At 46.3% G+C, this 14,567-nt stretch overlaps 1 protein-coding gene across 1 annotated transcript in view; it reads right to left on the reverse strand.

The window, feature by feature from the left end:
• Dixdc1 (DIX domain containing 1) overlaps positions 1 to 2,145 on the reverse strand; it is an 81,144-nt gene extending 78,999 nt beyond the window's left edge. Inside the window, exon 1 of the mRNA XM_059267841.1 lies at positions 1,937 to 2,145. Coding sequence (XP_059123824.1) covers positions 1,937 to 1,996 — 60 coding nt within the window. The 5' untranslated portion in view covers positions 1,997 to 2,145. The remainder of the gene's footprint in view (positions 1 to 1,936) is intronic.
• Positions 2,146 to 14,567: the final 12,422 nt, after the last annotated feature.

The raw sequence follows: 14,567 nt of genomic DNA on the forward strand, positions 1-14,567 counted from the left end.
TTCACGCCCCTTTCCCCTTATTCTGGAAGAACTGGATGTTAGGTAATATACGTGTACAGAGGCATGGAAATGATGGCCAGGCCGCTCCGTTTTCACATGGGTCTTTAGATAAAGATTTAGAAATGAAAAACCGGCAGAAAGCAAAGACTAGGACTTGGCTGGGTGCCAGCTGCCTTCTAATCAGAAGGTGGGTCCTGACACCAGAGAGCCGGGTTAAAACAGAAAAGGGGGAGAGCCATGAGAGGACCAAGGGACTTGTGCCACAATGAATGGGTCAGATTTACACAGCTAAGGACCAGAGAAGGCCCAGGGGCAGAGAGAGAGAACAGATGAATGTGACTACTGGAGGCACTTAAAGAGGTGTGCTTCCTGACTGTCTGTGTTTCACCTCTGGGTCTGTAGCTCTTTGTTAACGATTCCCTTACGTGTGTTCAGTCAGGAGTGATGTGAAGATGAGGAGGCCCGCCGTGCAGGCGGGATACAAGCTCTGCCCTTTAACGAAGGCTGCGACACCCCTCAGCCAAAGGAAAATTCCAGCACAGTTGGCCACACTGGCAGAACATTTCCGTTTTTCTCTGTGTGTGTCAGGAACAAGGCTGGGGCACAGGGGCCGGAACCGGGGGAGGCTCCAAGGCAGGTCAGAATGTGGGGCTTCTTAATTAGAAACAGGGATCAAGGAGGCAGCCTGTCGTGCAGCGGGAGGGAAAAAAAAATCCGACATGGAAATTCATGAGAATGGTTGGTTGCCTCTGGGGGAAAGGTTGGGAAGGGGGTAGAAGCTGAGATCGGCACAAAAGGCTCTCCCGTCTTGCCTGTAATGTTAATATTTAAAAAGAAAATTGGGTTGGGGTGTAGCTCAGTGGTACAGCCCCTAGTCATATGCAAGGCCCTAGGTTCAGTCACCACTGGGGCGGGGGAGGTATGTTTTCCTATGCTATCTGACTAAAAACTGATTTTAAAAACACAAGGGCTGTCTTAAAGGGTGGAAGAGCAGGGCAGTGGTAGGGCACTTGAATAGTATGCCCAAGCCCACTCCCCCAACCAGGAGAAATCTTAAATTTAAGAAATCCATAGAGAAGGGAGAGGTGGACAGAGGGGAAAGTGGGCACGAAGCCGTGCCCAATAGCTTGTGCCTTCGTGGCTGCCAGGCTAAGGCAACCAAAAGGATGGGTGAGGAGCAGGGAGGGGCAAATGGCAAAGGTCTCAAACAAGACCCCAGAACCGCCTGGGTCACAAAAGAAGCAAATGGAAGAGGTAACAGAATTCTGAGAGGAACTTGTGAGGAGGAAACAAGCCTGAGTCAACCCTAGCCCACCTTTCCTGTCAGATTGAGGCTCCTCACAGTAGTTCTCATAGAAGGGAGCCCCTGTTGGCTCCTAAAACTGGGCCTGTGACCCAGGTTGCTCCTCTCGGTCAACCTTATCCTCGGTAGTGGAGGACCTAACTTGCAGGACCCAGGAAAATCACATTAGAAAGGGCCACCCGCAGTCTCCTGCCCTCTCAAACTTTCTACCAATGCCACACCACCACACCCCTCCCGTGACTCATCCGGTTAGCTCCTGAAATAGAAAGAGCTCCGCTGCCTCCTGTTCAGGGCTTCCCTCAAGGATGTCCCTGGAGAATCCCTGAGAGGCGTGGGGACCACCTTCCCTGCACGGAGATGCCTTCTGAGTGCGTGGTCCTTACTGTCCTCTGCGCTCAGGAAGGTAATCGTCCAGCTTAGAGAGAGGCCCACCGCCCTTCTGATGTCCTCAGGTTCGTGCATCTGTCTGCACCGCACCCACCACCTTGGTTCTGCCACCCAGGCTCTTCAACCCTAACGTATGATGTGCTCTGGGCTCCCCCAGAGGATGCCCCCTCCCCATCCCCTTCCGGAGATTAGGCGGGAGGCGCGGGGTGACGGGGAGCTTTGGGGTGGGAGGAGCAGGGCAGTTACCTCATTGAAGCCCTCCTGCAGGACGTCCAGTAAGTTCCCGCGGGTCAGGCAGGCTAGCATTGTTCCTGCCGTGGGGCTCCCCGGGTGGGGTCCGCCGCCGCCTCCTCCTCTCTCTGCACACAAAGGCGATCGGCTCAGCTCCCTGGGATCTCTCCCGAGTCCCGCATGCCACTTACTGGAAACCTAGACCCGAGCCAAACTAGCGGCTTGCACTGGGCATGCTCGCGCGCGGGGCCGCAGCCGGAGGGGCCCGGCGCCGTGCTGGTTCCTATAGAAACAGCAGGGCGCGCACCGCAGGCACGGAGAGGCAGGAGGCGCCGGCGGCCAGCCCCGGGCTGCCTGTGAGTGCGGGGAAGCCGAGGGCGCGTGCACACGCTCCGGACCGGTGCGCGCGCGCAGCGAGCACTCACACACGTGTGCACGCACGCACACACACACACCCGAGCTGACACAAGTGGGCTTGCCAGCATGAACATATGCTTACAATCACTACACTGCAGGTTTGGAGGCGGGCGTTCCCGCGCACGCATGTGAACACACACACACACACACACACACACACACACACACACACACACACACACACACACGTATTCACTGCTCTCTTAAGGCTGCAAGCACCTCACCACAAGGTGGGTGGGAAAAGGAGTGAGTCACAGGATTCCCCCACCCCGTTCTTCAGACTAACAGCAACCTTTTTCCACGCGGGGCTGGAGAGCGAGGCAGCCCAGAGAAGAGGAAGTAGAAGGACAAGAAAGGAGTCACAGGAGAGAGGCTGTGGGGTGGGGGTCTTTAAATATTAGGGTATAAGTAAGTGGACAGTGCTAAACAGATCATAGCATCACAACAGAAACATCAAAGATAATTTATGCCGGGCGGTGGTGGCGCACGCCTTTAATCCCAGCACTGGGGAGGCAGAGCCAGGCGGATCTCTGTGAGTTCGAGGCCAGCCTGGGCTCCAAAGCGAGTTCCAGGAAAGGCGCAAAGCTACACAGAGAAACCCTGTCTCGAAAAACCAAAAAAAAAAAAAAAAAAAAAAAAGAGAGAGAGAGAGAGAGAAAGATAATTCAAGGGTGACCAAGGCTTTACCACACACGTCTCTTCTCTCTTCAGAATAACTGCTGTGAGGGGGAAGGTGGGCAGCATGGCTCAGCGCAGAGAGGCTCTTGCAGAAGCTTGACACCTGAGTTCAATCCAGGAACCATGTTCAAGGTGGAAAGGGAGAACTCCTCTCTGGTACAGGCACCCATATACACACATCATGCTCTCCCACACACTAATTAATTAATTTTAAAGATAAAATAGCTGCTAAGAGCCAGCATGGTGGTGTACACCTGTGATCCTTTACTGGGAGCTGAAAGCAGGAGGCTCAGGAGTCATCCTTGGCTACATAGCCAGTTTCTGGTCAGCCTAAGCTACGTGCAGTCCTTTCAATAGCAAACATATATATGATATATATGATATATAAAAAATATATATAAACAAGTCAGATCTGGCACTCTAGAGGCAGAGGCAGGTAGATCTCTTTGAGTTCAAGGCCAGCCGGGCAGTTGTGGTGCATGCCTTTAATCCCAGCACTCAGGAGGCAGAGCCAGGCGGATCTCCGTAAGTTCAAGGCCAGCCTGGTCTACAGAGCAAGATCCAGGACAGGCACCAAAACTACACAGAGAAACCCTGTCTCGAAAAACAAACAAAACAAAACAAGCAAACCATATTTTAGTGAGTTTTTATAAGTGCTTTTAATTGAAACAAAGCACCAAAAATGCCCTGGTACATTGACAGGTAAAAGCTTCCTTAAGTATAACAGGACTTCTCCCTTCTGTGACCTGGCTGAGGTCACCACTTTGATTGTTTATTTTTAAGAACACTAGTCATTTGCATGTTCAGAGTAAACTGATCTTTGAAAAAAAGAAAGAGAGAGAGAGAGAGAGAGAGAAAGAGAGAGAGAGAGAGAAAGAGAGAGAGAGGAAGGAAGGAAGGAAGGAAGGAAGGAAGGAAGGAAGGAAGGAAGGAAGGAAGGAAGAAGGAAGGAAGGAAGAAGAAAGGAAGGAAGCCAAAGGAATGTCCACATTACATTCCATCTTGTGATCCTATACAGAAGGGGAGAATTTACAGTGTTAAGACCCAGAAAAGTCAGAGCCTTGTCCAAGGACACAGCTGGCCAGGGACACGAAACTCAATAATCAAGGAATTACAAACCACTTTCTAGCCATCCTGGATGCCCCTCTCAAACCCCATTAGGACTTCAGGAAGAAAAGTCACTATGAGCCTATTGAATCATAGTTAACCTAATAAATTACCTCCTCCTCCAGTCACTAGAGAAAAGGAGAAGCCTTACTTGGGGCAGCCTGACTGGATATGTAAGGCTGCGGAAAAAAAACAAAGTCTCCTGGAAACATCGTGTGCCTCTGAGCACAGCAAGCAGAGCGTCAAACCTGCATTGAGCCAGTAGCTCTGCCGGTTAAATCCTGTGGGTTCCACTCTGGCTGAAGCTGGGGCAAAGCTGACCCTGAGCAGCCAAGAACTCTCTATCCTTCACCATTTAGCTGGGGAGTGTCACTGCCAAGACAAGGAATGGTGATCCCTTCACTTCACGGCAGAGTACAACCAGGAGACTCACGACCCTATGCTTATGGCAGTGGAGTCCTTTATAAACAGAAGCATGGGGCCGGGCAGTGGTGGCGCACGCCTTTAATCCCAGCACTCGGGAGGCAGAGCCGGGCGGATCTCTGTGAGTTCGAGGCCAGTCTGGACTACCAAGTGAGTTCCAGGAAAGGCGCAAAGCTACACAGAGAAACCCTGTCTCGAAAAACCAAAAAAAAAAAAAAAAAAAAAACAGAAGCATGGAACTTCCAATTGCATAGAACTGCATGCAGCACATCTACGCACCTAATGATGCAAACCAAAACATTTAGTTGATGAGTCAGTCGGGCATCAGAGGCCTGCAGATGGTCATCTGTGCCAAGAGAACACTGTTTCTCAAAACAAAACAAAACAAACAAACAAACAAACAAAAAGCAGGCTTTGATGAGAGCAATACCTGTGAGCTCAATGCTTTGGAGGGAAGACTTAGTAAGTAAGCCACTGATTTATCATTTTAGTCTTTTGAGGCAGGGCCTCAGGTACCCCTGGCTGGTCTCCAACTTCCTAATTAGTCAAAGATGTCCTTGAATTCCTAATTCTACTGTTTCTGCCTCCCAACGCTGGGATGACGTGCTACCACACCTAGCTATAACTGACTTTTTTTTTTAAATGTGTATCTGTGTGTCTGTGTGAGAATATGCCATGTGTGTGAAGGTCTCCGTGGAGATCCAGACACCAGAAGAGGGTGGCGAGTGCCCTGGAGCTATAGCTAGAGGATGCTGTGAGCGACCCGATGTGGGTGCTGGGAACCAAACTCAGGTCCTCTGGAAGAACAGTGAGCGTTCTTAACCACTGCGCCCTTTCTCCAGTCCCCATACTAGATTTTAAATCTCCAAAATCGTGATTTCATTGGCCCAACTATTAATTTCATATAAGAAAGAACCCACACTGGGTGAGTTGCTTACAGTCTCTCAAAAACTCAATACAGGGACTGAGATCTAAACAAAGACCTCTGAGGTCTGGGCTTGTGCCTTGTGCAAAGTCCTTCATGGCATGCTGTAGAAATTAAGATTAAAATCATGGTGAGTTATTTTAAGGCATATGGCAAAAAATTGTACAGTTCCCAAAAACCTAGAGAAGTAGTGTCTATTAGAACTTTCAAAGATGGAAATATTCTATATTCTATATGTTGTTCAAAATAGCAGCTCCTAGCCACATGTGGCTATTGAATGCTGGAAATATAGCTAAGGCAATTAGGCAACTAGAATTTTGATGCTATTTAATTTTAATTCATTTAAATATAGATGGCACAATTTCAAAATATTCTGTTCCACTGTCCTACAGACTATTGAGATGTCTCCTCAAACTAGATTAGATCACATACATCATGTCTCTCATGATTGGAAAAAGCACAAAATTCCTGTTGGGCCATACAACCTCAAATTGCTCAGAAGATGTGTTTATCATGCCTGCTAAAGTACTGTGTTTAGCTCTAAGGAACATGAATATATTCTATTCCGGTTTCCCTACCCCAGGCTCTTGTGATATCAACAGAAGAGCTGGGACAGGACGTGGGTTAGATGGAAGTGGGTTAGGAGGAATGACTGAGGCAATAATCAATACAATGTGATGCCTGTAGATGGGAAAACCGCAAAGTGCTCTGGAAGCTGCGACCCCTCCACTGCTGCAGGCCGGGGAGAAGGCAAGGACTTCAGCAAACTGCTCTCCACAGGTTCCTGCTTCTGCTGGATTCTGCTTCTGTTTGACCTCCTCAGTCCTGCATTATCTCAGCAACAATGGCAGGTACTTCCCCTCCAAACTAAAAGCCACTCAAATATCTAGTGGAATAGCAAAATTGATTTAGTGTTACTATGATTGAAGTCCTATCTGAAGCATTAATAGGTGTACATTTGATGGTCACAATTACAATGGACAGTTTGCTATTTACATATGAAGGGAGATTGGAGGAGAGTTTGCTCCTGACCTAACTATTGAGTGGTGAAGCCAAAATCTGGGTCCTGAAGCTTTATAAAGTATGAGCACTAGGAATTGAGCCTATGGCTATACATGCCAGGCAAGCGCCTTGGCATGGAGTCACAGCTCAGTACATCTATATGATGCTTGCAACATAGATGGTACTAAACTAATGTTCTTAGACGAATGAATGAACCAGTGAAAGAAACATTAGCAAATACGTTCAAGCCATCTATTAATAAATATAATAACATGTTTCCATAATTAAGACTCTCAGCCTTAAACAAAGCTGTCATTTGGTGAAAACACTGCCTGTGACTCCTCTCTGTGTAAAACTAAAATGCATGAGATTCACACCTATGAAAAACTTAACACATCCACTACAGGCTGTCATTCATGATGCAAAGAAGCAGAAAGGCAGTTTAAATAAACCAGTAATTAAAACTATCAATGAAATAATCAATGACCCTTTGAAACAATTCCCTAGTCTCCCTTTTGTTTTCTCCTATCAGTTGGGTTCTTTAAGGGCCACATGCTCGCTTCTTTTATGTTTGCATTCAGAGACAGCAGCCAGACACACACAGAAAGGCCTGTACCCAGCGGCCAAGATGGCAAACATGTCCTGGCTTCTAAACTGCGAGTGTATGTATGTACATACGTATGTATGTATGTATGTACATACGTATGTACATACGTATGTACGTATGTATGTATGTATTACAGTGTTGGGGGTTGAAGCCAGGGCCTCATGCATGCTGCATAAGCACTCTCTCACTGTATACTACATGCCTAAACTGCTCTTTTGTCTCTAGATTCTTCCACTTGCCAGTCTATATTCATCATAATCATTCTCAGACAATAGATTTAAAATCTTGCTACCCGGTGCCCATTGTCTTTACACACTCCCTTTCTGTACCACGGCAAATAGAAATTCTTTGTGTCTGGCTCTGAAGGCCTCCCCTGGGATCACCTCTATCCAGGCTGGACGGCTCCTAGATTTCTCAGGCTCATTTTCACATCTGAGCTTTCCCACTGACTCCCTGCTTCAAGTGCCCCACACCCTCCTCCCCTGCTGTCCACATGGCCAGCATGCCCCACTTCAGGCTCTGCTTTCTCCAGGAAACTTCTCTGGTCACACTTTTGTTTGGGAGTTTTGTTTTGTTTTGTTTTTTTCTTTCTTTCTCTTCCTTTTATTCTTTTAAATGTTGAGAATTAGCCAGGGCTTTATGCATGCTAACTGAGGCCCTCTTCTAACCACTCTCGATTTTAATCTGTTTTCCTCATCTCCAGATACCCGTGGCTCATTCCTGCTTCTCCTTCAGATCCCTGCCCTAATGTTCTTTTAGACCTTGGTCCTTCACTCACTATTCTATTTTAAATGACAATACTCCCTCATACCTGCACTCCCATGTGTCTCTGCCTGATTTATTTTTATTTTTCCCAATAGCCTTCATCATCACCTTGGATACTCTGCGTTTACTTGATTTTTTCTATGTGGGGAGTGGGTGGGTACATATGTGTGCATGTAGGCACTTGTGTACATGTGTATTCATGCAAGTAGAGGCCAGAGGTCAGGTGACATCTGCCTTATTTATGAGACAAGGTCTTTCACTGGTACTTGGGGCACATCAGCCAGCTCCAGGAGTCTACCTGTCTCCGCCTCCTCAGGACTGTGATTAAAAGTGGACACACGGGCTGGGCAGTGGTGGCGCATGCCTTTAATCCCAGCACTCGGGAGGCAGAGCCAGGCAGATCTCTATGAGTTCAAGGCCAGCCTGGGCTACCAAGTGAGTTCCAGGAAAGGCGCAAAGCTACACAGAGAAACCCTGTCTCGAAAAACCAAAAAAAAAAAAAAAAAAAAAGTGGACACACAGGGCTGGAGAGATGGCTCAGTGGTTAAGGGCACTGGCTGCTCTTACAAAGGTCCTGAATTCAATTCCCAGCAACCACATGGTGGCTCACAACCATCTGTAATGAGATCTGGCACCCTCTTCTGGCCTCCAGGCATACATGCAGATGGAACACTGTATACATAATAAATAAATTGATCTTTTAAAAAAAAAGTGGACACACCACTAAACTGGCTTCTTTACAGGGGTTCTGGGATCAGATTTAGCTCCTTGTGCTTTCTGAGGAGACTTTACGGAGCCATCTCCCCAACCCTCTTTTTTTTTTCCTCCTTGAAGAATAATCTCAAATTGGCTATCCTCCTGCCTCAGCCTCCCAGGTGTAGCAGTTGTAGGCTTGCACCACCACATCTTGCTTATTGTTCATTTATCATTAGCTTTTTCCCTGCTCATAAGGGAAGCTCATGATGGAATTTTGTATGTTTTGTTACTGGTTTATCCCAGAACTAAGATCTTTATTGTCTGGTACATTGTAGATGTTAAATACCAAACTGGCTGAATTCACTAATCCTTTTTTTTTAAATGAAAAGATCAGTGGCACTGAGTGGATGCCCAGTGGTTTAAAGCACTTATTAATCTTGAAGAAGGCCTGGATTCAATTCCCGGCACTCACATGGCGACTCACAAACCTTCCATAACTCCAGCTCCAGGGGATCTGACATCCTTTCTGACTTCCATGGACACCAAGCACTCATGTGGCATGCATACATACAGATGACAAAATACTGATATGCATTAAATAAAATAAACCTAAAAAAGACTCAAAGACCAAACCAAGTATGGCGTGACATGCCTGTAATCCCAGCACTGGGAGGTGGCTGGCTGCAGGAGGATCCAGAGTTTAATGTGATCTTTGGCTATATGGTGAGTCCAAGGTCAGCCTGGGCCATATAAGACCCTGCCTCAAAAAAAAAAAAGTCTAAGCCAAGCCCAATAGCACTGACCTATAATCACAGCTCTTCGGGAAACTGAGGCAGGAAGTTCACACATTCAGGGTCTAGGTGGGCTCCAGAGAGAGTTCAAGGTTATTTTGGCAATTTAATAAGACCATGCTTCAAAATAAACAATGTTTTATAAGGCCTGCAGATACAGCTGAGTGCTAAAGTGTTTCCTTGGCTTGTGTGAGACCCTAAACTCAATCCTTAGCACTGGAAAAACAAACAAACAAAAAACAGATAAATAAATCCAAAGGTCTAGTACTTCAGTACGCCATCAGTTAGCCCTTACAGTTCATGTAAGGCTCTGGATCTTTCTTTGTCTCTTATGATACTCACCAGCCAAATATAACCTGTGGTATCCTCTTGTATTTTCTTTTCCTTTACCCATGTATTCTTTCATTAAATATGTGTTGGGTCCCTATCATTATATGTTTATATGCCAGGCCCTATTCTTTTAGCAAAAAACCTGAAGAACTGAAAGATCCACTTATGTATACACATCATTTACTGTCAAGAACCAAGGCTGGAGGAAAGAATAGAAAAACTGATCTCAGCATTAGATGAGTCTAGAGGAGGGGACAGAGTGCACAGGGTGTGTGTGACAGCCAGAAATGGGCAGAAGGAAAAACAAGGCAGAGTGGTGACAGACCAGGGTAGAATGTTGCCAAAGTAACCACGAGACGGCAGTGCTTAATACAAACTGTGCCAAGGCAGATATGCAAATGTATTCTACACATTTTTTTTTTTTTTTTAAATCACATGTCAAATTGTCTGCCAAATAGCCCATGGTTGAAAATCGGATCAAGACAGCGACATCTGGTGGATGTTTTGGAAGTGACCTTTGGGTCTCTCTACTAGGACAATACCTGAAGTGCTCCTTCCCCACTGTCAATCACTACTGGCCTCACTGTTATTAATTACACTAGCAAAAAACAATCCTTTGCCGGTGGTGGCGCACGCCTTTAATCCCAGCACTCGGGAGGCAGAGCCAGGCGGATCTCTGTGAGTTTGAGGCCAGCCTGGGCTACCAAGTGAGTTCCAGGAAAGGCACAAAGCTACACAGAGAAACCCTGTCTCGAAAAAACCAAAAAAAAAAAAAAAAAAAAAAAAATCTTTCATTAGGACCCAGGGTCTTCACATCTCAGGATCCAGATTTCTGACATTCAGCTGCCCTCTGAGGGATGTATGCAAAATCTGACATCCCAATTCTTCCTTTATAGGTTACTTATTCTATAAAATGTTCATATTGCTGGATGGTGGTGGTGCATGCCTTTAATCCCAGCACTCAGGAGGCAGAGCCAGGCGGATCTCTGTGAGTTTGAGGCCAGCCAGGATAACAGAGTGAGATCCAGGACAGGCACCAAAACTACACAGAGAAACCCTGTCTCGAAAAAAAAAAAAAATATATAATAAAATAAATGTTCATATCTGGTTATATGGAACCAGCTTGCTTTGTATTGAAGCAACAAGAACAATTTTTGCATTGAAAAATAATCCAACATGTATTCTTCCTCCAAGAGCATGGCTGTGAAAATTGGACTCTCTTTTCAACTCCATTGACCATTAGTGCAGCAGGAACCAGACATGACTAGTCCCTGAACACATTGTACTGATCCACTTAGAAAAAAAATGATGTTTAATTTTTTTTCCTGTGGGGAAGTGTTCTGTACCCTGAAAACTCTCGTTTTTTTCTTCTGTTTAAAACTTTATCTTGGCCTGGTGGTGGTGGTGGTGGTGGTGGCAGCGGCTGTGGCGCACGCCTTCAATCCCAGCACTTAGGGAGTAGAGGCAGGCGGATCTCTGCGAGTTTGAGACCAGCCTTGTCTACAGAGCTAGTCCCAGGACAGCCAGGGTGGTTGCAGAGGGAAACTCTGTCTCAAAAAACCAACCAACCAACCACCAAAAAGCCCCCAAAACAAAACTGTATCTGGGCTGGAGAGATGGCTCAAAGGTTAAGGGTGCTACCATTACATTCAATTTCCAACACCCACTCACATGCACATACACACACATATAAGAAAAAAATAAAGTCTTTGATTAGAATTATACCAAGTCATTCTATTATAATGTTATTTAATGTATAAATTGTATTTTGTTATACATAATAAAGTATGGTTTAAAGGAACAAAAATAAAATACCAACCCATGGGTGAAAAAAAAGTTCCTATCTTTTCAAGTAATCTGAAGTTGCTTATTTTCTTTTTTAAACATGTGAATGTTTTCCTGCATGTGTCCGTTCACTTCATGCGTTCTTGAGCACCATGGAGGTCAGAAGATCCCCTGGAACTGGAGTAACAGACAGCTGTGAGCTGTCATGTGGGTGCTGGGAATCAAATCCAAGTCCTCTTCAAAAGGAGTCAGGGCTCTTCACCACGGAGCCATCTCTCTGGCCCCCAAGCTACTTATTTTCAATGTGAGTGGTGGAGAGATTTAGAAGTCCAACAAGAAGGAGCCGATAAATGGTCAAGACGATTATAGCCAATCGAGGCATGGTAGTGCATACTTGGAATTTCAGACCTCCACAGGTTGAGGCAGGAGGAGGAATCCCTCATGTTTGAGGCCAGCCTGAGCTACACAATGATCTTAATGCCAGACTAGGATACCTAGCAAAACTCTGCCTCAAAAAGTCACTCTGCAGGGGCTGGAGAGATGGCTCAGCTGTTAAGAGCACAGGCTGCTCTTCCAGAGGACCTAGGATGGATTCCCAGCACTTACATGCCAGCTCTCAATTGTCTGCAACTCCAGTTCCAAGGGATTGAACACCCTCCTCTGGCCTCTGACAGTACCAGGCATGTGGTGCACAGACATACATGGAGGCAAAACACCCATACACATAAAGTAAAATAACAAAATAATAAAATGAAAGACAAATAAACATATGGACAAAGTTAACAACATCAAAGTTCATGTATAGTAGGACCTCACAGAAAGCATTTGCAGAGACGAAAAGACTGGAAGAATATAGCCTAGAATATTCACAGTTTGCTTTTGGGAGGGAGACTTATGGGTTATTTTAAAATGTTTTAAATCGTAATTTGCAGTGTTTCTCAAATGCTCTGTAATTAACATTACTTTTGAACAAACTTTACTTAACAGTGCATATATACTAACAGCTAGAGTTTTCCAACCTCAGCCTGGTTTTATTAATTCCAGGAAAAAGATAAGGAACTGATGCCCAAGTGAGCTAGAATTTCTACAAGGAGGAGGAGGAACAAAGAAGGAGTCACCACACTCCTGAGCAGCCCCACACTCATGTGAGGTCAGCACACTCCTGAGCAGCCCCACACTCACGTGAGGTCACCACACTCCTGAGCAGCCCCACACTCACGTGAGGTCAGCACACTCCTGAGCAGCCCCACACTCACGTGAGGTCAGCACACTCCTGAGCAGCCCCACACTCACGTGAGGTCAGCACACTCCTGAGCAGCCCCACACTCACGTGAGGTCAGCACACTCCTGAGCAGCCCCACACTCACGTGAGGTCAGCACACTCCTGAGCAGCCCCACACTCACGTGAGGTCAGCACACTCCTGAGCAGCCCCACACTCACGTGAGGTCAGCACACTCCTGACAGTACACCAGAACTTACAGAGGGCGCACCAGGCATCGTGGAGCTACAGACTCTCATAACCATGTGAGTCCCCATCTTCAGTGTCCTTAGAAGAGCCGCCCCGGGGCCACCTTAAAACAGGAAAGGACAATATGTGAAAACACATAGGAGGAGGAAAAACTTCAAAAGCTAAATTAACCTAGGAGGAGTCAGGCCCTGATTTACCTTGAAGTAGACGACTTGGGACCCTGAGGAGCAGCTAAGTTATTGTGATCACAATAGGGCTATCTCAGCTGCATTTTCTCTTATTTATGTGTTGTGTGTAGGCGGGGGGGTGGGGGTGGGGGGTGGGGGGGGGGATGGAGATGGTGGCCGCAGAGGCCAGAAGTGGGGAGGGAGCCCCTGGAGCTGGAATTACTGGAGGTTGTGAGCTACTGAGTTGGCTGTTGGGAACTAAAGTCAGGTCCTCTGGAAGAGTGGTAACCACTCTTGACAACTGGGCCATTTCTCTAGTTCTTCAGTGACATTTTAAAACAATTTCAATTTAGGTTTTCACAGAAATAAGAAGGATGTTTTCTTGGCTTGCCCCTCCCCCCAATCTTTCCTAAACTGTCAAAAAAACAAAACCCATAGGATATATTCAGATAAACAGAAGAAATACCAGATGATCTGCTTCTGACACACCTTCCATTCTTCAGGAACTTTTTATTTTGTATACTCAGGACTTTTAACCACCACAGACTGAGGTGGAGGGTGGGAGGTTGAGAAAGGGATCCATGTAACCCAGGCTGGCCTCCAGTTTTCTATAGAGAAGGACTTTGAACTCCTCCTGATCCTCCTGTCTCCACTTTCCAAGTGGTGAGATCACAGGTGAACATGCCACACCTGGTTTAGCATTCATAATTATTTTTTAATGTATGAGTGCTCTATCTGCATGTTTGACTTTATGCCAGAAGAGGGCATCAGATTCCACTATAGATGGTGTGAGCCACCCTGTGGTTGTTGGGAATTGAACTCAGGAACTCTCGAAGAGCAGCCAGTGCTCTTAACCTCTGAGGCATCTCTCCAGCCCATCATTCTAAGACAGAATTTGTCTACATAATTTTATGTTTACATAGTGTTACTTACAGCATTTTATTTTACCCTCATAGTTAAGAACCCTTGGACGGGGTTATTTTGTTTACCCCTCGACAACACGTAGAAAATACGCGAGGGAGTTGCTCCAACAGTTTGCAACGAAAGCAGTCTTCCAGCCCATCTCTTTTGAACCCGCTTGTACTAACTGGGTCTGTGTCAGCGAATAAGCCTAGCAATTGCTGTATCGGTCGGTGGTGGTGATAATGAGGACGAGACGCCTGAATTTTATGTAAAACTACAACGTTGTAAATTCACATAGACTCTCTACAAGACTGATACTATCAACACGTGTGTGTGTGTGTGTGTGTGTGTGTGTGTGTGTGTGTGTTCACACGCGCGTGCTGCAATTCCCTTGTCAGTGCCCATCTTTCAGGAAATCAGCCTCTTAACGAACCAACAGGTGTATTTGGGGAGAGCGGTATGATGGGTTAAGAAAGAGAAGTGAATTACAACTCATCTCCAAGCTCTAAAGTCTGAAGCAGAACTGTACACTAAGATTCTACAGTGTTCAGAGAGAGCTCAGACCCCAAAACTTCTGCCTC

This window comes from Peromyscus eremicus, chromosome 7 (assembly GCF_949786415.1).
Source record: "Peromyscus eremicus chromosome 7, PerEre_H2_v1, whole genome shotgun sequence".
Taxonomy (NCBI): Eukaryota; Metazoa; Chordata; class Mammalia; order Rodentia; family Cricetidae; genus Peromyscus; species Peromyscus eremicus.